Genomic DNA, 27,593 nt, shown 5'->3' with positions numbered 1-27,593 from the left:
TGTGATTTAATGCAGCGTTAGAAAAAAAATACTATTGATTAACACTTAGCTATTCAGGCAATACATTCTTTTTATTGGGATGAATGATACTATAAAACACTGGAAGGACTTCTCAGAGACTTATGGAAATTCACATCTGTATACAATCTGTTGATCACAAAATATTAAGTACACTTAAGTTCTGTTACATATAATCACAAAAAAAGTCAAGTAATTAAATAGTCTCGTTAAGTGCTGTAGTTTAGCATATAAATGCGTAAAAAAGAAACCACTAAACAATTTAGTTTTTTTTTAAAGCAAACATACACAATCTGATCACCATTTGTTGTAGCATGCAAAGAGAAAAAAGTTGCAAAATGTATATTTAGAACGCTGCACTTTTTATAGTAAACTGAAGACTCTCACATCAAAACAATCAGAATCCGTGAATAAACCTATAAAACTTAATCAGGCATGTTAAGATCTTATTTAGTTCAATCAGTGTTAGTCTTTTCTTCAAAGCAACTTAAATGTCTTGCAGCCTAAGCTTTGCCTAGCAATAACAACTCGATTTATATTAAACTCGACACAAAAGTCCTAATCCGAGGTCTGTTCGGACCTTTCTTTATAAATCTAATCCATTTAATGTCAGGTTTTTATGTAGATGACGCAGCAAAACAACATAATAGTTACAGCTTACAGGCTCCCAGTACTCAGTTATAAGTGACTCTTGTGATGTGGAGATTTATTTCCTGGTGTTTATAAGGTATGGTACAGCCTGAAACCACCGTGTGTGTACGTGGAGTCTAGTTGTGCTTGGTGACGACCAGGTTTCTCATCATGTCGAAGGAGTTTCCATCAGGTTGGACAGACACCAGACCCTGGTCTTGAGATCTCACCTGCAGAAAGCCGTGATCATCCAGTCCCACCACCTCAGCCTCAGGACCGTCCTCACTCCACAACCGTACCTTTGTTCCCCTGAATATGGCCGCCATCGTCGATAAATATTTATCACCTTTAAAACTGTTATATAAGATAGAAATGTTCAGGAGAAATAGTGAACTCACCCATGCACCCATCTTTTGTAGTAAATGGGTAGAACTGCTTCAGGGCCATATAGCTGAAAGTCAGAAATGAGCTGCTCTAGCAGAGTGACAGAGCGGCCGATGAGCTGTGCTGGGCTTAGAGGACTCAGCTTGCTCCCTCGCTCACGGTTATGCTGAACCACCAGGTCATTAATGCAGATGGTAGGGTTACTGTTGCTCACATTAAACCCACAACCTAGCAGACAGGGATAGACAGAGACAAAGAAGGGGGAAGAGAATGTACAGAAGAGTGATGATGTTATACCTACAGGATGAGGATGGACGCATAAATCAAAACAATTAAAGTTTATAAACCAAAAGCACAGTCAAAAACTGGACAGTCACTTCACCAGCACAGTCACTTCAACTGGAGTACAGAACATTGGATCCAGCTGCATGATACATTAATAAAATAAAAAGGTGTAAAATCTGGCAGAAATATCTTATTAAAATAAAGAAAAAATTGTGGTAAATGATTTTTAAATATTTTGTTTGACAATGTTTTGCTAGCATGCACATTGTTGGCAATGATATTATATATATATATATATTATATATATATATACACTAATAATTTAGAATAAGATTACTTTCTTATTTGGAGATATTACCGATGAGGAGGTGAAAGGTGGATCCCATCATACTTGATGTGACCAGCACTCCCCCGAGCTTCATCAGGTTCCCATAGTAAATATCATTGGGCCACTTCACCCTCAGGTCAATGTCCTAAACAAAAGGATTGCATACATAAGCAGAAAGCATAATGGGTCATTTAAGAAGTTTAGAAAACGATGGTGATATTTTTTTAAGCCATTGTTCTGGATGCATCTTTCCCAGATTAATCACCAAGGTATTGTAGACATATTCTGGTTTTATTTCAATTACTGTAATATGTTAATTCAAGTACTGCATGTTATTCTTACCACATCCCATAATATTTCCTGCATGATGGGTGCACACACAAACAATCCTCTGTAGCCTAATGTATAAGAGCTTACAGCAGTGCACACACTTGCACACGTGCTGCAAAGGTTCCAAACATCCAATGCTCATGCGTGTTTCCAATCAAGTACTGACACAAACACAGGTCCGTGTGTGTGGGGGCCAATGCAAGGCCTCAAGCCTTCTGCTGCAGTTGACTGTGACATTTCTGATTAGTAATCTAGACAGCAGCACCTGCTCGGGAGACCTTTCTGTGGGGCCGTATATTTCAGTGTGTGCATGTGTGTGTGTGTGTGATAGCGTACCTCATATCCAGGCAGTGTACGTACAGACTCAACAACAGCTAGAGCAGCCAGGTGCTGCAGGAAGGGGATTCGCTGGCCAAGTCGGGATCTCACCTCTACCTGCAAGTGCAGCGTGAACATGGCGCAACCCAGCGGGCTTAACCACACGTTCCCCCCTCGGCCTGCAATACAGTCAAGAAACCCATTACACACACTTTAATAGACACACAGGTCAAAATACATGAGCAAAGTGAGACTGAAAACAATAATATAGTGCTGTCTGTGGACATGTTACATGTGCATTAAGTTATTGTATGTTCCAGATATTAAGACTCTAGTGATTCCTTATATTATTACTGTATATAAATATAAACACCACTGTAAACAAGGGAAGGATGGGCACCGTAATAATCACGGTTTACAATATTTAACTAATATTTATGTGAATCAGTTCAGAGAAGTACAGAAAAGAAAGAAATGAACAGAAAAGAAAAGAAAATCATCACTTTTGAGTAATGATAATGCTAATATTTAATCATTAACAATTACATAAAGATAACTGGAAAAAATGCCAGAAGTCTAAAAATAACTAAAATTCAGAAATTGCAGGAAAATTAAAATAACAAATTTGGAGTAACAAATTATACAGAAATCCATAGGACCTGAAGAGGAACAGTGTAGTGTACCAATGTCTGACCTTTGCCCTTAGTCTGACGTGCTGCCACAGCAATTAACCCCATATCCTCTGGTAACTGCAACATCAATCTAAAATGGAAAATAAAATGCCATCCTTAATACGTAGATTAACTAATTAACTAAACTAGTCTCACATTATACTCTCATTTGAACTGAATTTCTCCAAGAAAGAAAGATTCTATGCAATTCCACTCTCGGCTCTCGCTCTCTCATTCACTCTGTGTGTTGAAAGAAGAGCTGACAGCTCAGTGTTCCTGTGTTCTCTACCCACTGGACTTTAATTGCACTTTGACCCTCATCTCAAGGTTTCTAGCCCAGTGCTCCCATCAAATAACACCCCCACTAAAGTAAACAAGCGTCCACTTGACCCTGTGTCACTCACACACACACTTCCTCGGGCCACACAGCAAGGTGACACTCAGGTGTCAATCTCACTCTAATTGCTGAACAAACAGATAATTATTCTGCCAGATGCTGCAATGAATTAAACACAAAGTCAATACAGCGGAAACCTGCAAATTCAAAGTGTCTAATGAAACGATGCGGATCTGGCTTGGAAAAAAAAAAAAATCTAAATCCTGGAAGATTGGAGGAATATTTAAGATAATTAAAAGAAAAGAAAAGTTTAGTTCTTGGGTCTATAGCACAGCACCATAGATATGCTGCTTAAAAGAGAAGATGCTGGTCCGTTCTGGGTTAATATCTATTAAACAGTAGCTTGAAGTGCATATTTAGTTAAGATAGATTCAGACACTATTTCCCTCTCAGGGATAAACATTAACCATCGCATATATGGGGAATTTAACCCTTTATTGCTTTTTGCTAAATTCAGGGTCTCCGTGGTTGCAAAAAAAAATAAAAAAATAAGGTAAAGCCAACACCGTTAAACAGGGCAAACCGGATTGTTACATTTAAAGCCGCTTTTCAAATTACTGGCCGTGTTGTTCCGCATCATTATGCATCTCACCACACTGGGAGAATGTTGTGAAGCACGCAGCACCACTATTGCAGATACCTGTACAAAAGCATAATGCTATCCAGACACATCGTCAAAAGGTTTTAATAAATGCTAGAATCAATTTTACACATCTAACAAATATTGTGGAATATACATAATGTATAAATAAAGAGTGGTGAAGAAAAACCTAAATTTAAATCACAACAATATTTGCCATTAACATGTGTGAAGCTGCTACCAAAGCCACACATTCTCTGTATAACAGATGGAAATGTGTCTTATTACAGGGTGGCTAGAGACAACACACACAGACAGGAATCTGGGTGTGATCTGTCATTTACAGAAAATAAATTTACACAAGAGCTTAACCAGGGAGAACCTCAATTTCCTTGGCCAAAGCCTGGAAGGCTGAGACACAGGGCAGTAATTCAGGGCTTTCTGATGCAAAGAGACAGTGTTACACAGACAGAGACTTTAAACTGCGCTCCTATAATCCGATAAATTCCCAGACCAAACAGTCCCAGTGAACAGGAGGCTTGCAGAACTCTATTAGAGCGAGTGATATCTTTATCTCCACTGGATAAAAAGGAACACCAACAGTTGATAGAGCTACTCTGAGAAGAAATAACATTGAAACTACTTCTGTCTTGATAGGACCAAAATTACACCATGCGCTGCTCCTAAACTTCCACTTTCCTCATAAGTGATGGATCCAGATGTATAAAGGAAACGCTCTGTTTTGGAACAAAATAATGTTACTGCTTACAGTAAATTGAGCGTTTGGTAATACTTATTTGAATAGCAAATGAATACTTAATCACATTCTTGGAATTTTACTTCATAGTACCATTATGTTTAGCCGTCATTGCAGACAAATAGGTATTTATGAAACATGCAGATTTAAAAGTGGCCAAGGCAGAAGGTGCAGGAAACCAAATGCTAATTTGTAGACTTAGGAATTTCTTCGCTCAAACTCACACTAATTAAAGTGGACATATTGTAAAAGCCCAACAGCCAAAAAACTTCCATCATGTGCCACCAGCACAAGGAAAAAGCAACAAAAACAAAGACGTGGGCGGCTGTAACATCAAAAAAAAAAAAAAACGAGTCGCTTTTGGCACATGATCTGATTTCCAACTATCAATCGAGCTGCACAAAAGGAATGTATGCTGGATTCACAACTTGCAAGTGACTTCAAGTACTGAAAAAGGGCCAAGGGATAATGCTGAAAAAAACAATATGGTGCTATTTAACTGAATCCCCATCCTGGTTATTTATTAAGAGATATAGAATTAGAGACAAAGAAAGACAGTCAGACAGAGACAAACCGATTTTTCCCATGTCTGGGAGTGGGTGTGTGGTGCAGGCAGTAGGATCCTGACCCCGAGGCGGTGTGTGCCGGTTAGGCGGTGGGGCCAAGCGCCATGGATAATTGAGAGCTTGCGCTGTTTGGCAGGACCACCAGAGAACCCCGAGCGCTGGATCGTGACGAGCGCCGCTGCTTTACAAATCAAGAGGCGACAAGGGTGCACGAGAGGCCCAGACGGCTCTCTGTGCTCCTTCAGCCAAGCAAAATGAACTTTTAATAAGAACATCAGCAGCTAACAGTGCGAGGAGAGCCAGGAGCGACCTCTCAGACTGCTGCTCCAGCGTACTTGTGCCAAAGACTAAATTAAGCACACCTAAGGGAGCGCATGATACGGCTCTGTATGTGTGCATGTGTGGCCAGCATTTCCTTTTGAATGAGTCAAAATTTCTCTTTTAATTGTTATAAAACATAAATGCAAGAACACCACAGTTCTGATTTAAAAGCTAAAATGTCAGTGTAAAAAAATAAGAAACATTTATATTTTTTTCCAGAAATAATTAGAAATCGGAATTACTTAGACTCCTGAAAAATGGTAAAAATAATACAAATAAATTGTAAGCACCACAAGTAGAACAAACTGAAGATGGAATGCAAGATGGGAGCTGAACAACAAAAATAAGACATTCAGAATGGGCTTTCTCTCTTGGCCTTTACACTCTCTTTCTCTGTCTTTGTCCAGTGGAAATCAGTCTTGACAGATTAGCATGCAAAGAGGTGTCAAATTAATTTCTGCTACACAAATATGAGATCAGGCTTGGATCAGCTCAAACAACTCCTAAACAGAATATTCTTACTGACTCAAAGAGGCACCTTCAATAAGAGCCGTGAGGCCGAGGGGTGTGTGTTTGTGTGTATGGGGCAGCGTGAGGGGTGTGGGGGGCTGAAGTGGGCAATCTATAATAAGCCAGAGCTCAAGTCTGTGAGCTTTGCAATACAGAGTCTAATGTATTCCTCCAAAGTTAATCTCATTTTAAAAGCATGCTCACCAAGGAGCTCAGAGGTCGTCCGAGACCGGGGAACCTGAAAACACATTAGAAAAATTCCCAATAACAGCCACAAAGGAGAGCTGGAGGATGGAAAAAAGGCCCACGGTTAGCAATTAGAGATCGACAATGACCGAGTTTCACTGCAAATGCGGCCTATCAAATGCTGCCATTCCAGCAAGTCCATCACTGCCTCTTTGCATGAGACAAAAGGTGGCATCCAGACGTATCTCCAGAGGAGTACAGACACCAAAGAGAAAGGTCCAGAACTGACCTGACTCAATAGAAGAGAAACAGCATGGCCAATTTGCTTGCAATTATGAATAAAGAAAGAACTAATTAATTAATTACATCCAGGAATGCTTTTATTTGCATCGCACTCAGTTCTTATTTTTCTGATGAATTGTGTAAATTGTGAATTTAATCTACTTTCTCAAAGGACCATCACTGCCTATAGAATGGAAAATATATACACATTTTCTGAAGTGATATTCAGAGGCTCTAATCATACATGAAATCTTATCTTATCAAGACTTATCTTGATACCTCTTTGAGTGATAATAATAATAGTGATTATAATAATAATCATGACAGTGATATGAGAAACCAACCCACTTTAGCATGATGTCCACCAGCAGTTAGTCTCCTTACACAAGAAGTCCCTTGTGTCTTGTGTCCACCAATCTGTGACAGACTAGCAGATATCTAGTCTGGGGATCACCGCAGGATGTGAACCTGCTACATGACCATGGGCCGGAGCCCTGGGTTTAACCACAAGGGCCATCTGGCCACCAACATTACAAGGCAAGCTAGTTGCCAAAACATGCAGATCTTCCACTCTTTCTGTTGAAGTAATGACTAGCAAAAAAAGCCATTTTTAAGACACCTATTTGAGACTGAAGCTAGAGAAAATGTGAAGGATACTTGGATCCTGGCTTTTGGAAAGTCTCAGGTCTCTCTGTAAATAGGGATAATGCAGATAATTTATGGCGTGAAATTCATTCATTCATTCATTCATTCATCTTCTGCCGCTTATCCGAACTTCCTCGGGTCACGGGGAGCCTGTGCCTATCTCAGGCGTCATGGCGTGAAATAAATTTGGCAAATATATAGTAGTATAGGGAACAGGATGACTTACGAACCAGGTTAGACCAAACATTTTAGAATTTAATGCACACCCTCTTCTGAACAAGAAAGTGCATTGAGCTTAGAACTGTGGTGTTGACTTGTTAAATGCATCGCTGTCCAAAACGGAACAAACCTCTTGGGTCAGAGTACCAACCTTGATGTGGCTTAGGGCTTTGGTGATATCAGACCTCAAGAAATGTGTGGGCTGACAGTGGAAGTGGATAAATAATATCAGTTGGTCTTGTTGACAGTTGAAGCAGAGATGCAATTATTAATAATGGGACTCAATCACTAACCCTCTGCCCTTACTCGCCATACTCCTAGAAATTGACTTTGGTGACTTTTCTGGTTGTGCTTATTATACTTTGACAGATTTAAGCTTTCATGACTGGCAAGAAAATCAACTCAGCCTTGCTAACAGTACTTAGCCACCTGCCTGCTAGCCTCAGAGGAAGAAGAATGACAGGTGAGAGAAAGGAAACCAGACTACAGTGCAATTATTCATGACCATGGAGATCAACTAACCAACAAGGCTCTTTGACATGCCTCAAATATCCATCCATTTGACACATAAGCCTCTGGTCAGGACATGCTTACTGTGGCCGAGAAGTGCAAAACAAATGAACGAATCTGAAAACACATTAACAAATCCGAAAACACAACAAGTCAGACAACAATGGAAACTTACCGATCATCGGACGAGACACCTTTCATTCACCTGTATATCTTGAATGACAGGTGTCTTGTCCAATGATCGGTAAGTTTCCATTTACAAACCATACCTACCTTTTCTGGGTTGTCTGAAACGGTGCACGAAACACATTAACAAATCCGAAAACACAATGACAATTCAGACAACCCGGTTGGTATAGTTTGTGATTGGAACACGTACCGATCATTGGACAAGACACCTGTCACTCAAGGTATACATGAAGTTCAACAGTCTGCCGCAGGGAAAAGTTGGAATTGATGGATGGAATGGGTTACTGTGGATCAATTCTGTTATTTTATTATATTTAAACGGAGAACTTTACACATTACACATAAGATTCCATACCTGTATATCTTGAGTGACAGGTGTCTTGTCCAATGATCGGTAAGTTTCCATTCAAAAAACGATACACTACCGTTTCTGGGTTGTCTGACTTGTCGTTGTGTTTTCGGATTTGTTAATGTGTTTTCAGATTTGTTAATTTGTTTTCGGATTTGTTAATGTGTTTTCGGATTTGTTAATTTGTTTTGCACTTCTCGGCCACCGTACATGCTCTTAGTAGAGTGCCTACACAGGGAAACCAACCCTGTTGAGTCAGGTCAAGTCAAGCCAAGAAGCAGTCATTTCAACTGTATATAGCTGATGCAGTCAACAGTTAAATGAAACGACGTTTCTCCAGAACCATGATGGTACATAAATACGACACAAAAGTAAGGACAAAAGAGTAACTTATCTTAGCCACAAAGTGCATAACCTAGTGCAAACAATGCAAGATTAGGACAGTGCAGACAATGCAATACACTACAGAGCACCATTTTGGATTCTAGTGTTAATTTCATCAGACGAGACGAGACGAAATATGTTCGTCAACAACCTTTTTTTTCATGACTAAGACGAGACGATGACAAGACTGCACCACTGTCCAAAAACGCTGACTAAGACTAAATTAACATGCATTATTGTTGAAGAAAAAAGACGAGACGAAAATGTTTTGTATAAAATAAAAACTAAGATAAAATCTCTCTTCATTTTCGTCTACAATTTCGTCTACAATTGTCTTTTGAAAATTGCTTTTTCATCAGCTGTTACGCCTTTAAAATATTCACAACGAGTTCGCGGCTTCGCGCTGTTGCTCAAGTTACAGGTCCGCGAAGCAGATCCCGCTTATTATATTGCTACCTACCAAATAAATCGATAATTTGACACAAAATGGCATCTCTGGAAAATTGTCCCTAGTGTGTGATTGCGTGAGTGAATGAGAGTGTGTGTGCCCTGCGATGGGTTGGCACTCCGTCCAGGGTGTATCCTGCCTTGATGCCCGATGACGCCTGAGATAGGCACAGGCTCCCCGTGACCCAAGGGAGTTCGGATAAGCGGTAGAAGATGAATGAATGAATGTATTGCTTCCTCTAAAGAAAATAGTGCGCTCCGTCTCTATGGTTAGAATCCTGTGTGTGTCCATGGCAACGCTCTGTTTTTCATGGCAACGGTGTGTTCTAGTTCGCAGCGGTCTGTTATCAAGAAATAAAATAGTGTGTGTAGAAAGAATTCAGCCACACGCCGCTCAAAAAAAAATAATAAAAATAAATAAATAAAAACTCCTGAGCGCAAGTCCACCCCTGGTCTAGGCAGCTTTTTGTGTTAAATTATATTTCCTGTCACTGCTCAGGCTCTTTTATTGTACATGACAGCTTATGTCCCGATGACCGGTCTTTGCATTACGATTAAAAGCAGTAACAATAAAGTAAAAAATGTGATGTGCAGTCAAGTTCGAGTGTATGCACTGTTTAAACGAGTGTTCTCAACTTCTCACTGATACTTTTGTGATTCGTGGAGTTTTGACAAGTTTTATAGCCTTGATATTGTTTCTATTCAAAAGTGGTGACAGAAAAAACTCAGCACCCCCAACCTGAAACCTCTTCCCACACCTCTGTCACAATCACATCATAATCAAAATTAATAATTAGGCTTAAAAGCAAATGTATATGTAAGGGAATCAAGTTTAACAATTACATGTAATATTGCTCCAAATATCATCAATAATGGTGTGTGCAATACATACATATACATATATACATATATACATATATATATATATATATATATATATATATATATATATATATATATATATATATATATATACACACACACATACATACATATATATATATATATATACACACACGTATATATATATACACCTACAGTTTTGATCTTAGGCTTTGCATTAAGTTATTTATTTCCACTATAACACTCGTGTTCCTGATATTATTGCATTTAATGAGGCCTTGTTGTATTTATTCTTACAATAGATTCCAGATGTGGTCAAGCTACAATTTTTTGACTAAAACTAGACTAAAATTAAAAGACTTTTAGTCAACTAAAACTTGACTAAGATACCTTGAGTTTTCTTTTGACTAAAACTAGACTAAAATGATGAGACTTTTAGTCGACTAAGACTAACAAAAAAGATATGTGAATGACTAAATATGACTAAAACTAACAAGGATATTTGGCACAAGACTAAGACTAAGACTAAATTAAAAATAGGTGACGAAATGAACACTATTGGATTCAGATAAGCTGTTGCGTGCTACTGCTACGCCTCCATCAGCTGGATCAGAAGAACAGACCAGTAGTAGCTAACTCACAAACAATGAACTGAGTGAAGATATAAATGTTAGTGAAGTGGAAAAATCCAGTGAACATGGCTAAAGACAAGATGGCAGACTATAAAAGTATATACCCAGCAGTGAAGGACATACAAGAAAATAAAACAATGAGGGCGAAGATCTTTATGGAGAAGTAGTTTATTACAGCGTAGCAGTGACAAAATACGTGAAGTACTTCGGGTTCATCCGAGTCAAGAAGAACACAGGATAAATCCTGCTCAAATATTTTATACCGTTTCCCTCTTTGTAGTTCAAATGGGGTTTCACTTTAAATGTAAATTGAGTCTAAGAACTGAGTATCTCCCAAATGGTCACACTTTGTCTTGGTATTGTTACAAGTGTTATCACACAAATGGTCAGGTGATGCTATCATTTATATGATAATCACAGTCACATATACCCTTTGTTTAGTGATGTCCTTTATGTCTCGCTGCTGCTCCCATACTAACAACTGATCAGTACATTATGGGTGCATACAATCTGTAATTTCATGTGACCAACATGCACAAGGTGAGAAGAAAAAGGTGGCTGTTTGGCAGCAGTCTGAGTTGAAGTACAGGGTTATCAGCGAATGAGCAGCAACCAGGCCTCCTGAAAGGCAGATTTGTCTGGAAGCCCCTTCTGTCCTGGCATTGTAAAACTCCTGATTACAACACGCTCAGGACCAAGAAACACAAAAGGAGTGAAAGAGAGAGAACTCCTCAGAGGAGGGATAGCTTTCACTGCCTAGAGCACATCATGTGTGGGAGAATGCAGATCACAGGCTGCTGAGCCCAAAGGGTCACTTACACAGTGACTGGAGAGAGGGGGTGTGTGTGAGGGTCAGAGCACACACAGCCACCATCACAGAGAGATCAGGAAGGAGGACACACACACAAACAAAAGTAGGATTTGGCTAACCAGCCTAGCCTTACTTTTACTCTGTTAAAACTACTTTTAGAGATTCACTTCTAATTAATAAGCCTAGACAAGGTTGTCCAATAGCAAGCCTCCAACCTGACAGGACCGAAGTGGTTATGCCCTTGCTGTAGATAGCATGGCTGTCGTAAATGTTCAGAATACACATTTACTCATCTCCCACTGCTCTCTTTAGCTATATATCAAATTATATATTAGGTATATATAACACAACACAAACATTTCTGGGTTGCTAGCTTACATCAAACACATACTTCTGTCTTGATCTGGAATTGAAAATGAAACAGAAAAAAAAAAAAAACATGCTGATTGCGCTTTAAAAGTGGATTTTCCTCACTTAACTAAAGCATATTAGTATTGATCAATGGCAGGCATAAACGTGATGATCGATAGAAGAGCTCTAATCTGTAAATGTGATTAATTGGAATAATCCTGTTTTCTGAAGAGTCACAACACATCTCAGAGCTGATCAATCAGAATTTTTCACCATTATTGGATCATCTCTTTCTCTCTCTCTCTCTCTCTCTCTCTCTGATTCGAAAAAGTTTAGTATGCAGAATGGCAAAAGTTTAGAATTGGCTGTAACTTTATGGATCATAAAATCACGTAAAAACAAATCAACTTCAACTTTATCACTATAACATTTTAAAAACATTTTGAAACAGTTTTTGCACAACATATATAGTAGCTGTTTGATTAATATACTAGCTCTTGTATAATTCTAGGCAATGCATGATGTAAGTCAGAATGGAAAGACCTATCAGTATGTGTCTCCTTTTCCTAGTCCAACCCTCTGCTCTACTCCGTTAAACTCTTGGACCATCTGGCATTGATGGAGGAATAAGAATATGAAATAAGGACTCGTAGCATCTGCTTACAATTTTAGATAATTGGTCGTAGAGTCTGCAAGGTCAATTGGACCACTTTTGCTTTATGTACAAACCTGCTGCTTTAGTAACTGTGAACCTTTTCCTTCCCTCTCTTCCTCCCTCCCTCCCTCCCACTCCTTACCCAGCGTTAGTGTTTTTCACAGGAAACGGAGTCTAATTCCGCACAGTGTCCGTTTGGATTTCGGATTCGCTGTTAAAACAAGCGCTGATTGCAGCAACGGGGGCCAACAGCAGTGCCTCAGTCTGCAATGTGCGTGCGTGGGGGCATGTGTGTGTTAATTACTCTCGGATATCAAGAAGAAGGTGTTTGACTGACCTACTTATGTGTTCACTTCTAAAATAGATGCAGCCGGTTGAGTAATATTGTATGATTAGCTCACAATCTACAGATTAAAAGCTAGAATTATAAAATGGTTGCAGAGGGAATTAAAAATGATTTCCCTCCATGTATTTATAATAGTTCAGGAAAAGGACACTTTAAAATGGCCTTCTGAGTGACCTCTGTAGCTTCAGGTGAACTGAAAACATTTTCAATACATGATTGGAGAGAGTCAGTGTAGCAGAGAGCTTTAGGCACAAAATAATCACTGAGATAAATGCATACGTTGGTGTGTCTGTCTGTAAATTGACATGTATTAGCACGATGTGTGATTGCTCCCTTGTGCTTTACCAATAAACACTTCACACACTTAAATGCCATGAGCAGCTGTACTGGTCAGTGTTATACATAAGACTTTACCTGAATCCCCCAAGCATGTAATCTTACATGATTCACTGACAGCCGGGATGAGCAGGATTGCGAAAAAAATCATAATACTACGATACAATTTCATGACGCACAGTATGCATCAGAGATATTATACCATAAGGCTGAGCAGCTGTGCCTGACTATGACATCTCTGATAAAACATATTCCTAACAAACATACAATGTGAAACTGGTTATATTAATAACAGAAACTCAGCTAATGCTAAATCAAATGAGATGAAGAGAAGAATCCATTAACATAGGTGTTAATAAGAGCAGGCAGCAAGCAGTGTTGTGCACACTAGGCCTGCTGGGAGATGCCCTTGCCCCATGGTCCATGGGGGCATTGGGATTCAGGCCCAGTTGTGACCTTGTGAGAACACTGGCCTGTCTCTAGCTCTATCTATTATTAGGCTGCTCTGGTCAAACAAAGCGCTAATACTCTGGCCAAACATACCGCTCCCCCTTTATCTCTCTCTTTCTCTCGTATCCACTCACACACACACACACACACTCACACACACACACACATACATACACACACACACACACACATCGTACCCCCACAGTCACATAGGTTCCCCCTTTTTAGTTCGGTTTTCAGTCAATATAAGCATCTTCTCCCATAGTACAGCGCTAAGCTTAGCTCAGCACTATACTCCAACCAAAACCCAGTACTGCCTTATTACTCTGTTTGCTATAGCCCTGTTAATCCGCAGAGAGTGAGTGAGTGAGTTAGTGAAAGAGAGAGAGAGAGAGAGAGAGAGAGAGAGAGAGACTATTAACCTCCAGCTGGGAAAATTAATATTTTAATATTGAGCTCATATCTATTAATAAACTACAGGCAAAACTATTCTAACTTTACCATCTAATGCAAATACAGGAAAGTAAGTTTCTGCCTACTGGAAATAAATAATCTTATAATAAAAGGACATGCTTATTAAAGCAAGCACACCAAATTATTAACATAATAAACGTGATGTATACATACTGAAAAAAAAGCAACACACTGGGAGCCTGTTGATACGACTACCATATGTTCCATACACTTTCAGCCAGCTTTTTGGTTAGACCTAGTTTTGATAATTGATCTTTTTTGGATCTAGACTCGAACCACTATGTATAAGGTACAGAGCTTCGAGTGATGTTAAGAAATTGATCTTGCAACAGGCTGCGTGCTGAACAAAAGCACATTCCCAACAGACTTTAAACAAGCTATAATTTGCAATTATATATTTACAAAGCTGAAGCAAAATGAACAAAGCTGATGAAGGAGGAAGAAAGTGTCAACCTTCAGCACATTTATATATGTGGTAATTGGCTTATGAACTTCCACAAACCTGCTCTTTATCTTTATAAAATACAAAAGGATAAGACGCATGCTAAGGCATTTAGAGGATGTGATCTATAGAAGACTGTGAAGAGAGAATAATACTATTTTAATCAGACTGTAACAGAGGACATCTGGAAATTACTCTCATAATCAAGCAAGAGGGAAATCAAACTGTAGCCATGTTTCTTTTTTTCCTTCTCCACCTTGCTTTTTTTCACTAGCCTACAACCCTAATGACAACACTGTCACTTCCAATCACTTCAGCTGTGCTCCAGAATCCATTTTTCAAACTTTATGACAGCTCTAATGGCTCCCACCTGCGCCTGTGATCCAGCCTGTTGACTGGCGAGTTTGCCGTGTTAAGGGGAGCCGCAGACAAAGAGCTCCATTAGGCGCAGCCGGCCCTACTGCAGTGAGCTCACTCATGCATTAAATCAGTTCCAGCTCAAATCTTCAATTGACGCCCCTCTACCCCTAAATGTGGCAAGATGGACACCTCCCCCATCAGCCTCATCAGTGCCACAGCAGCCACCATTGGCAATGCCACCATTGAAGGCTCCAACATCAGGTGTTTAGGTATCACAATTCAATGTGGACTTTTAAGTCTAGGAATGAGAATGTATCATGGGCTAGGTGTTGTGCGTCAAGTACGTTTTAGTAATACGAGTTTTCCATGTTATAAAAAAGTAAAACTGGCTCTGGGTGCGGCGTAACCACAGCGCCGGACCACAGTCTGAGTTTTCCACTGCGCAAATTAATTATTGGTTTAGACCTGCTCTGCGTCCAGTAAATGGCATAAATAGCTAAGAAAATGTGTACATATTTGTGGTACTTATTAACTGCTGACTGTTAGATCCTAGGTTAGGAAACTACAAGTGCTTCAGAAAAGTGCGAAAGCTTTAACGTAGGTCGATCTTCTTTCAATAAAGTAAAGCCATTGCTAACATTTCTCACTTCGCTTGACATTTAATGTCATTTAAAGAAAAATGTCCAAATATAGTGTTCAAAAACTACACTGGTAATGTAAATAGTCAGGTGAATAATCAGACTAATCTCTTTAGTAATAATCAGAGAATAATCCCTTTATGTAGCTTATGTAACTCACAGTATGGAGAGTTCCTGCAAGGAGTAAACAAACATCCTGATTTAAAAAAAAAAAAAAAAAAATAGCCAAAATAAGAAAAGAGAAAAGAGAGAAACCCACATGTGCACAGGAAAAGCTATCAAGCAGCAAATCCCATTGACACAATTAAAATCACTTGTACATACCCCTCTAGCAGGTCCATGGTGGTAGGTGTAACATCAGCGTAGAGCAGCGTGTGCCCCAGTCGCTGGCTCTGCAGGTGTTGCATGTATATCTCCATACTGAAATGCTCAGAGAGGAATTCTGGGGCCTCGGTGTGCAGCGCTAGCTCTCCGTCACTTAACTCGCTCGGCTCCTCTTGGCCCCATATCACCCTTAGGCTGGTCTTCTGAGCATGCACAGTGCCCTTGCCATCCACATGCTCTCTCAACCAGCGCACAAATGCATTCTTCAGCTTCTACACAAGAAACACATACAATACTCAATGATAGGTTTACGACTGCAAATGCTTAAGTTCTGCACGTCAACAGAATAGACTTCATGTTAAAACTAGATTAAATTTTCTGGTTGCACAATTGCACGTTTTGGCCATACAGTAACCATGTACATTTATATAAGGGAATTATTTATAATCGTACACTCCAAGGTCAAACACTGATGCATAATGAGTACATGCTTAATGCTATTTAAGGCTGGTTCCTCTCAAGGTTTCTTCCTCATAGTATCTCAGGAAGTCTTTCCTCGTCACTGTTAGCTCTGGCTTGCTCCTTAGGAACTTATACATTTTAAACTGAGATATTTCTTCAAAGCTGCTTTGTGTCCATGCCCAAAGTACTATACAAATTCTAATTAAATCAAAACAAATCCTAATAGGTCACACCAAACATTTATTAGTTTGTATACGTCTCGGTCACTATTACAGAATTTTAAATTGAAGACATTATCAACAGTCCTACTGCATGCTGCTGAGCAGAAAGGCCACTGGTAGCGCTCATTAAAACACTGGTAAATGTATACTGCAGGAATAAAAGTCTAAATAGTTCAATTAACTGACGATTAGTTAAATAACTCACTAATAAAACTTTAGTTGTGATAGATAATTTCATTGAACTACACTGTACTGTGCATTTTACTGGCTGTTGCTTCAGAACCAAAGTGATCATCATTACTCCATATGACCTGCTGGACATAGAGCCAAATAATCAGGGACACTTTAATTAAACGATCAACACACATGGATAACCAGTTAGCAAGAAGATTGGCTTCATTACAAGGCTTTTCCCTGAGCAGTCTAGTTTGCTTGCTACTCCCTGATCAAACTCAATTAATCAGTAATCAGGCCACACACTTCAGCTGCTTCAGTGGATTTTCCCAAGACATTCTCTCATATTTTTTGAAGAATGCATAAAATAAACACAGGCTCATCCAGTGGGAATGTGCTCTTAGTCAAAAAAGGTTTCCATTGAAACACTTTTGTAAGCATGTGATTAACTGTGGTTAAAGGTCTCACTGTATTGGGGACACGGAAACGGTGATGTATTTTGTTAAGCATGTTGAAGCATATTAATACAGAATTGACAGACTCACCAAACCCGCACAGTTGAAGATGGGAACAATATCTTCAATTGTAGTTAGGTTTTAGTGAGCCTGTGGTCATTGTAGCTTTAGATTCCTGCTCTTGGCTAACACTTGAGGTCTTGACCTGCTGCGTGTTCTGAGATGACTTTCTGCTCACCACAGTTGTGAAGAGTTTTTTTGTGTTTATTTAATTTACTGTAGTCTTCCTTTCAGCTTGAACCAGCTTAGCCATTCTCCTCTGTTCTCCCATCGAGATATTTCTGTCTGCAGAACTTTAGCTCTTTGGATGCTTTTTTGTTTTTACATCATTCTGTATCTACTGTCTAGACTGCTGTGCATGCAAATTCCAGATGATCAGCAGTTTCTGAAATAATCAGATCAGTCTGCCTGCATGAACAACCATACCTTCATCATAGTCACTGAGATCCTCCCCCATTTGTATATACGATGTATATATTAACTCAAACACTAACCTGCATCTGCAGAATTTCAGGCATTGTGCAGCTGCATCATTAATGCCTGAGTGGATACACAGGTGTACAGGTTAATAATGATTAAATTTAACTAACGTGTATATTATTATATATATATATATATATATAATATGTACACCAATCAGCCATAACATCACCTGCCTAATATTGTGTAGGCCCCTTGTGTCACCATGACAGCTCTGACCCATTAATCTTTTAAGTCCGCTAAGTTGTGAGGTAGTGCATCCATAGTTTGGACAGGACCTAAGGTTTCCCAGCAGAACATTACCTAGAGCATCACGGCATTTCTGTTGGCTTGCCTACTTACCTTAGAGCATCATGGTGCCATTTATTACCCAGGTATTTGGCGCACGCACACACACTTACATGATGTAAAATGTGATTCATAATATCATGCCACTGTCTTCTATTGCACCACTGTCCAGTTCTGATTTCGTGCATGTGTATGTAGATTTTAAATTATATTCACCTGAAATAATCCAAACAACAGCTAAATTCATGCAATGGCCATCTCCGTCAGATGCATAAACATATGAGGTTGTACCTGCCACAGTTAACTGATCCAGTGGATCTAACCAGATTATAAAGTAACCTCAGACACAGAAGTAAACATCTCCTCAGTAATCATATTAAGAGCTCCGGGGAAAAAAAAACATGCATTCAGACAAACTTAATGGTTGGACTAGACTAGAAGGCATTTCTTCGAACCAAAGCATAGCTTGCAGACATCTGGTGCTAGAGTCTGAGAAGAGATAATGCTGTAATTATTGGGTTTAGAAATGAGTGAGCACATTGATGTTTAATCAATTAGAATGGCTTATCGGCACGTCTTGATTATGTTGACTGTAAGGAGGTAGGGATAACGGGGGCCTCTGTGGGCCTGTTAACACAGATGCTAAAGGGGTTCCAGCACTGCACTGAATGTGGGTCTGCATTGACACATACACATCAGAACAACAAGGGGGCCTTGAATGTGGCTAATCCCCTCCCCCACAGAAACACACGCACAGCTCTCAGCCAAAATGGACCGCTAATACACAGAGAATAAAGAACTGACCTGGGCAGCATTTTAATTATGTACACTATTCAAGTAGTGATATGTACTTTGGGTGGTCCTGCTCAGGCCTTATTTCAGTAATACTGAAGCATTAAGATTCTGTAGATAAAAAAGATCATAAAGGCGAGGTAAGACAAAGTGAGGCATTTAAAAACATTGAGGAGAAGGTATGCAAAATATAAAACATGCGGAGAAAGAAAAAAGAGGTAATGAGAGAAGGTGAGTGAGGAGAGTGAGTCAAAAAGCTCTGCAATAGCATGTGTGCTTGGTACTGTTGTGAGCTGTGAGAGCCGAAGCCCCCGACTGTCTTCTCTCTCAGTCTTCGCACCAGAGCAAGGTGCACAGAATGCGCTCTATTCCTCCTCCAATGAGCAACGGGTCCCGTCTGGAAGCAATCGCCTTTTTTATCAGAAGCCTGCTTGTTGTAACAGAGTGGTTGGGACAGGGGTCAAATGTCACACTCGAACCCAAACAAACCCCAACAAAATACTAAAATAAGAATTTGTTACGTTCTCGGAAATTCTATTCGGAGAGACTGGTCGAGGCCAAGAGGACGGATAAATGACTAACTTGTCAGGAATCACTCAAACATCACATTGTAAATGATCTCCGAACAGACCGCAGGAAAACCAAACGTAGCTCACATGTCCAAGGTTCAGTCAAGACCTCAGTGTCCAAGGTTCAGTAAGCTGAAGCAGCTCTCAGCAGAATAAGGTTTCCAAATAAAATGTGAAAAAAATACTAAAGAGTGACTTGGTCTTGAGAAGTCATTAAAAGTCTGGAAAATATCCTTAATTATTAAAATTACATAATTTTACAGAAATTATAGAAAGATGGAATTTGGCCCTAATGAATTTTATAAAATTTGGCACCAGAAAATTTGGCACTTCTTTGCACATTACCCATAATCCCTCCATATTAATAGTCTTCAGTGCCCTACAAACAGTGGCATACTCAGCTACCTGTGTGGAACTCAGTCACTATTCTTGTTCGAGAGCCGTGCCAGGATGTAGGAGTAAAGTTAAAAATAGTGCAGATCATCAGACGCAGTGGAACTGATGTCCTGTTTAATGTCTCTGTCTTTAGTCACATTTCTAATGGAACAAAAATCTTTTTGTACAAAAAGAAGCAAAAGGTTTTTAAATAAAATTTTCTGAGAGCCTTTATATTCAATTAAAAAAAAAAAAAAAAATTATATATATATATATATATATGTATATATGTGTGTGTGTGTGTGTGTGTGTGTATATATATATATATACATATATATATATATATATATATATATATATATATATACGTATATATATATATATATACATATATATATATATATATATATATATATACGTATATATATATATATATATATATATATATATATATATATATATATATATATATATATACATATATATATACATACATGTATATACACACACACACACACACACACACACACACACATATATATATATATATATATATATATATATATATATATATATATATATATATATATATATAAATATACACACACACACACACACAACATTAAGAGAATTTTTCTACTGTTAGTTGAGAAGAGCTGTAAAAGGACCTTCTGTGTCTAAGAAAAAGTTTCATGGCCCCACGCTGCCACATAGTGGCCAATTCTATACATTTCTCATTAAACACTCATTCAATCTAATTTTAACAGAAATTCTTTAGGGGATTCGATCTATTTGCATTTTCAGAACTTGTTCCAATGTTTTAAACTTTCCAAACTCTTTGTGCTGGTTTTTCTTGCAATTCTAAAGATTTACCTACAGCTTGATAATGAAAAACATCAAACCTTAAAACCAGTGTTGTAATGTAACAGAGTACAAATACTTCGTTACTGTACTTAAGTAGAAATATCACGTATCTGTGATACGTATCTTTACTTCGCTATTTAAATTTATGTCAACTTTCACTTTTACTCCACTACATTTCCTAGATAAAATGTATACTTTTACGTGCGCGCACACGCTGTCAGAGCTGGAGGCGTTTATCTATAACGTTAATTCGGCGGAAAGCCGCAAAGACGGCAACCAAAAGCAGTGACATTTCACTATTCTTATTACCAGAGTTGATAGCACAAACAAAATATTAATTCAAACAATCCATTCAATACTAAATAAAAATAACATTTATTGATTTGGTCTTTGTCTTGTGAATATATTTTAATGACTGCATTCATTGGACACACTGTTTGTAGAGAATGCACACATACATGAACTGATTTGATTCAAGACTGGCATCATTACATCATGCATAAAATTTTGGTGTCCACTTTTGCCATTTAATAATACCATAACTTTTGGCTTACTATGTAGTCATATAATATATAATAGAAAACTTCTTGTTTTAAATTCTCACTGAGGGCTAAAACCCCCTAAAGATGAAATCCTAGAACCGCCCCTGCTCTTATGCCTACCGAAAATCACTGAAATTTTACTTTTTACTTTTACTTCAAATACTTAAGTACATTAAATATCATAAAATTACTTTTGATACTTAAGTACAGTATATATCAGATACTTTAAGACTTTTACTTGAGTAATATTCTAAAAGGTAACTTTCACTTCTACCAAAGTCTTTTTCTAGTACGATACTTGTACTTTTACTCAAGTATTGCTTTCTAGTCCTTTATACAGCACTGCTTAAAACGCCTTTTACACTTTAACATACTTTCCCTGACTTTTAAGACCTGTGCTAGAACCACGGATAATAACACAATCACAGTCAGTTCACTATTGATGAACCACAGACATCAGTATTCAATATTTACTGCTGAGACCAAATGACCTTACAATCATTACAGTTTAACACAAATGTATTTAGCAATCTATTCTGTCTGATCCAATACATTAGCGACATACATATAAAAACTGCTGTAGTGACCAAAATGTAAAACTATCATGTATACTATAAAACTGCCAATGACAACACTGCAATTTAAAACTTGAGTCTCAGTGAGAAAGGAGACAAATTCCACATGTGGGAAACATTTCTGCTCTTTATGCATGTAAATGCCTTGCAAACACCAGCAAACCATCTTTCTGTCCTTAAATTAAAATAATTCATACATGAGTGGGTAAGAAAAGCAAAAAAAAAGAAAAAAAGAAAAAAAAAAAGGCGCCTAAGGACATTCATGATGAAGCAATAAACCTCTGCTTAAGTTCAAATCCTGCATGGCCTTGTGGCATTCAAAGAATCAAAACAGGCTCTCCAGAATTATTGGCACCCCTCAGATCAACTGTGTGTGTTGAGGGGTGGGAAATTAAATACTGTACGTTATATGAATACGTTCTCTAAAATGATTTTCATAAGAACATTTAGTGCCTATTATTTTTCTGTGATTGCAAACAGTATGGCTCACATATTAACATACCCCGATCAAACCTTAATTTATTTATTTAAGCAAATTACCTATTTACTTATTAGTTAAAATGCTGTTTATTTATGTAAATCGAACTACTTGATCTGTATTGAATAAGTATTTCTCTGTCTCTTGAAACACAACTTACATAAGGGTTTCACAGCAACAAGGCTGAATAATAATAATGTAATCACAACCTCTGTGCTTTTAATTTGTAAATCAATTTACAAATAATTTAATAATAACTTTTCTCTTCATTCAGTTAAAATTTTATTTCTCGCCAAAGCTGTAGTTGCAATGCCGGCGCTGGAGTGCTGCTGGGACAAAAGGAATACTATTAGCTGGATATTTCTGATTTGTGGAAAGCTGGAGTGGATCATCTGGATACTTGATGTGCTCTTCTTCTTGTTGGACATTTCACACTCCACACACTATTTATACTACAAAATGGCATGGAATAGTACTTATATGTGCAATTTGGAATGCACTTACAGGTCACTTTTCTGTCTAATCACTTTAAAGTAGGGCTTTTCTGTCTTGCTGCTGGCTCCACCATAGACTGTATGTTCTTTTAACTTCTCTCTGATCTTCCATGCTTGAATAATCGCCACATAATTATAATGCACTTCATTCATTCATCCATCTTCATTAAGCAATAGGGGGCTGGCTGGAACCAGTCCATCACAGTGCATGTCACACACACCTACCCTATCACACTCCTCACACACACACCCCACCCCCATACCATGACAACAACCCCCCTCTCCCCCCCTCCATATACCTCAAAACCCCTCCCCTGCCCTCCCTCCTGCAGTATAGCATCTCTCCTCTACAACTTCTGTCTTTCCACCACAGACCCCTCTCTCTCACCTCCATCAGGGCCATCTCCCAGACCGTCTGTGTCTCCAATCAACATCACCACAGTGGAAGTGAGAAGAGAGTTCAGTTGATTTCACCCTGGTAATGCTGCAGGCCACGAAGGACTTCCCCCAAGGGTACTAACCTCAGCCTGAGCATAATGACCATACCTGCCCTGTGTAAAACAACATGCCTGGTTCCACCAAGCACAGTGACTACAGTCCAGTGGCTCTGACCTCACATGTCATGAAGACACTGGAGAGGCTGGTCCTGAAGCACCTAAGAACAACAGTTGAACCATTTCTGAACCCCTTGCAGTTCGCTTATCAGCCCAGAACTGGAGTAGAGAATGAGGACATATTCCTGCTGAACGGAGTTTACACCAACCTTGAGGAGGCAGGCAACACTGTAGGAGTCTTTTTTTTTTTTTACTTCCAGTGCTTTCGACACCATACGACTTGCAATGCTCAGCTATAATCTACTAGATGTGTGTGTGGATGCTCCTCTGGTGACCTGGATTACCTCACAGGTTGACCACAGTATGTGAGGCTGCAGAACACTATCTCAGACAGCATAGTGAGCAGCACAGGGGCCCCTCAGGGGACAGTCCCGTCTCCCTTTCAGATCACACTCTACACATCAGACTTTTAGACACTGTACACAGTCCTGCCATCTGCAGAAGTTTTTCAATGACTCTGCTTTCATAGGCTGTATTATATGCTGAGAAGTCAAAAGGCTGAGTATAGGAGTGAGTCTAGCTTTGTGCAGTGGTGCAGACAAAGTCACCTGCAACTGAACATCACAAAGACAAAGAGCTGGTGGTGTATTTTAGGAACCCCCCACACAAGCACGCACACCCTCACAAGCCCACACACACTCACAAACGAGGGCAAACACACGCGCAATTGTAGTCTGTGTGTTGGGACAGAAAACTGAAGAGGAAAAGAATGTGAAAAACCACTAGGTTAAACTTAAAGTTTTTAGTTGTGTGTGTTTGTCTGCGCATGAGAACATGCTCAGGACAGCTTACTGCACAAAAAACTTTTCTATGAGCTGGTATAAACCTTGATATAAAGTGTTCGTGAAAATGGTGAAGTTGGACACCATGCTGTGGAAGTCTTAGAGACCTCTGGATCATGTTACAATAGCAATGTGATAATAAACCATTATTTGTGTGTGTGTGTGTGTGTGTGTGTGTGTGTGAGTGAGAGAGAGAGAGAGAGAGTCTATATGTGTGTATGTTTAGGGGGAAACTTACTGTCTGGGTTGAAAGCAAGTAAATGGGGCTTGGTTGAGGCACCTGCTTCAGTTCACAACTAAGGCCTAGAGAGGTGAGGATTTCTGTCAGGACCTCATAACGCTTCGCATTACTCATCTTCAGCTCTGAGAAGCCTCTACTGTCCTGTACCTGTTCAGAGTCTGGAGCTGACTCCAAATGCACCTAGCAAAAAGAGAGAGAGAGAGAGAGAGAGAGAGAGAGAGAACAAAAAGGATAGTTTCTAACTACTAAATCAAACAACCCCAATTCCACCAAAAGTGTATTTCTCTACCTGACACAGTACAGCTTCTCCACCATCGTCACCATGAGTGACTCTGACAATAACCATGTCCTTCTTGTCTTCGTCCTTGGCGCTCAGCTCTCCCCACAACTCCACCTCTCCACTGCTAGCATCATGCGGTTCACGTATATAAACTTTCCCACTGGCTAACACGCTTAACTGTACCTCAGTGCTATCAGATTTAGTGAAATTCATGCTGCAGATTTGGCCTCGTTGCTCCTCCTGAGAATGTAGCCTGAGCCCGGCTGGGCACAGTGAACAAGACAGACCCAGAACTTTACCACCCTGGCCTAAGAATGTCAGAAAGCGCAGCTGCAGCTCAGGTGTGAGTGTTTCTTCTGTGACCAGCACCAAGAGCAGAGTGTTTTCTAGCCATGGCTCTTCAAGTGCCTGCTGCAGCCGCAGGGGGTAAATAGCATAGCGGTCAGTGTCGATGCATTCAGCCAGAAGTGAGTGCACACGTCTGTAGCGCTCCTCACAGCCATCTGTGTACACAAGCACATTGGGAGGTTTGCTGTTTGTATTGTCAAACCTTCTCCAGGCTGAGACCCCCTCGCTTTCTTCCTCCTCTACGTCAGTATCCGTGTAATCATCAGGCAGGTCTGGGATATTCTCGACCGAGGCATATTTCACTGATTGGATGGTGCTGTTCTCCAGCTCCAGGCATTCGTGGCAGCTGGAGAGGTGCAAATGGTGGCCATCCATGTGATTGTGTTCAGACTTGTGCTCTGGTTCCACCTGCTGGCCGTACAATGCTCCACATGTGCTGTTCTCGAGTTCCTGTGCAATGTTTTCACCCCTCTTTTCACACAGAAAAGCCAAGGATGAAACAGTATCTTTTGTAGTGCTGAGAATTGGGTCAGGCTTTTTCTCCAGGCCTAACTGCTGCTTCTCAAGGAGTTCTTTCAGTGCAGATTCCCTGAGCAACACCGCTACACAGGACACAATAAAGAGAATTAGAATCAAGAAAACAACACAGCGATCAAGAAAACATCTGCAGAGACAAGAATCAACTATTCAGAACTCTATCAAAATATCTATAAGATCTTGTGTAATGTAAAATTACACATCTGATCAAAAAGAAGCATTTTTCTACTAACAAACTATTTTTTCAGGAATGAGGCCATTTTCCATTTGCAGTCGATCTTCCAGGAAAGCCACTCCAAGAGTGCTGAAGTTGTCCAGGCTCGCTTCAGCCACAGCCCTGTAGGGCTGTCCTGGGCTGAAAGCCAGAGGAAGGCAATAGTCGGACCAATTCAGTGCCTGCGTACAACACAATTATGGGTGCATTACAAGTACTTGTACATTATTCAATATACTGCCATCAGACTGCTGCATTCACAATGAAATAAAGAAGTTGGATAAAGATGATTTCTTGCACTTTGCTGGATTACACAATGCCCTTCAATAAGTAGTAAACTCTTGAATTATGTTCTGCAGCCCTGTTTCAAACCTGTACGTGATTTATCTGAACGTGTCCTGCCTGTTTGCATTCAAGATTCTTACCTTGACTTCTAAGAGAGACACTGATTTTGTCCACAGATAGCAAAATATGTTAGGTGACATGTCTAATTTATGTAACTGTCAAGGGTGCGCTTAAGAATCTGGCAGCTCAGGTTCATTCATACCTGGTATTAAAATATCATCTGATTAGAGCTGGACAGACGTGAACTCCTGGCATTTTACCATCTCGTGGTATCAACACGTGTTCAGTGATCACTTCTGATAAGAGCAGGGACATGACGTAGTCGGACAGACAGTCCTTTTTTGTCGGCAAGGCAAACGGAATGTGGCTGTATTGTCTAATATGCCTTTCAAAAGTGGATTAAGTGATTAGATCACACATTTGAGTCTATTCACAACTGATGTCCCTAGACTGTTAATACAGGATTTGTACTGTAAGAAGTGTGTGTGTGTGTGTGTGTGTGCAGTTATGTGTGAGCATTTAAATACTAAACAATATTATATACCTTCTTGTTTGGTGTTGGAGGAGAGTGTACAGCTTTCTGTTTTGTTGTAGCTTCTATAATAAAAGCGATGTTCTCTAGTTTTGGAGCATTAACCAAAGAAGAGCCGAGCAACAATGTCCACTTGCTCAAATCATCACATGCCTACGTAAAACAAAACAAAACAAACAAAACAAACAAACATTACATGCAGTTACACAGAAACAAAATACTGCCATGCGGATATTCGGCCCCATTAGTGAACTCAGTGAATGTAAAGGTGTATGAGACTCACCTGAGGTTCTGTGATGTAAATAACCTTGTTACCCAGCTGAAGGAAGACTGTGTCCTCGGATGAGGTGAAGCTACTGAAGCTCTGCACGCAGAAACATAAACTGCTCCGGTTTGAACGAAGCCTAAACAAAACATTCCGAATGACCCCGGTGTAGCATTTCTGAAAACGCACCCAGAGGTAAAGGTAACATAGCGTTATTAGCATGTTGGCTACATAAACATTACCGTTAAGGAGCCTGTAAGGCTTTTTTTCCAACGGTCAGAAACTTGCCATAATATTCGCTTCCGTGTTGTCAGGACTACTTCCCGCCTCTTCCGGTTCGTTATATCCTCGTGGCTGATCATGGTCGTTATTTTTCATAGATACCTTGGGGTCCATAAAATGCGTCAAAACCGCCGCCATCTTGGTACAGGTTGACCCCCTAGTCTTACAGTTTTTCTCAACTGCTTTCAGTCATTTCTCACAACAGAACTGCATTTCTCAAAACTACTCGTTCCACCGTCAGATCCTGTTGTCAGTTTTTCACATCAGCAACGTCTTGTTGTTTTCATCAAATTGCAATTGCTTTTGGACGACATGCAAATGGTTCTGTACATCTGTCAGCTGCTTTTGACAATTCT

The 27,593-nt window shown here is 39.5% G+C and overlaps 1 protein-coding gene across 1 annotated transcript; it reads right to left on the bottom strand.

Annotated features, from left to right (window-relative positions):
• Positions 1–45: 45 nt before the first annotated feature.
• Positions 46–27,352, bottom strand: hlcs (holocarboxylase synthetase (biotin-(proprionyl-CoA-carboxylase (ATP-hydrolysing)) ligase)). The gene is made up of 12 exons (XM_060895758.1): positions 27,244–27,352; positions 26,974–27,132; positions 26,703–26,843; positions 25,833–25,995; positions 24,724–25,664; positions 24,432–24,614; positions 15,969–16,240; positions 2,988–3,055; positions 2,312–2,472; positions 1,676–1,790; positions 1,047–1,260; positions 46–957 (listed from the first exon to the last, which is right to left on the bottom strand). The coding sequence occupies exons 1-12, from the start codon at positions 27,349–27,351 to the stop codon at positions 786–788; spliced, it is 2,697 nt and encodes an 898-aa protein (XP_060751741.1). The 5' UTR covers position 27,352; the 3' UTR covers positions 46–785.
• Positions 27,353–27,593: the final 241 nt, after the last annotated feature.

The sequence above is a fragment of the Tachysurus vachellii genome, chromosome 20 (assembly GCF_030014155.1).
Source record: "Tachysurus vachellii isolate PV-2020 chromosome 20, HZAU_Pvac_v1, whole genome shotgun sequence".
NCBI classification, from domain to species: domain Eukaryota; kingdom Metazoa; phylum Chordata; class Actinopteri; order Siluriformes; family Bagridae; genus Tachysurus; species Tachysurus vachellii.
The sequence above is the reverse complement of the archived record's forward strand: the minus strand, read 5'-3'. Positions and strand labels throughout refer to the sequence as shown.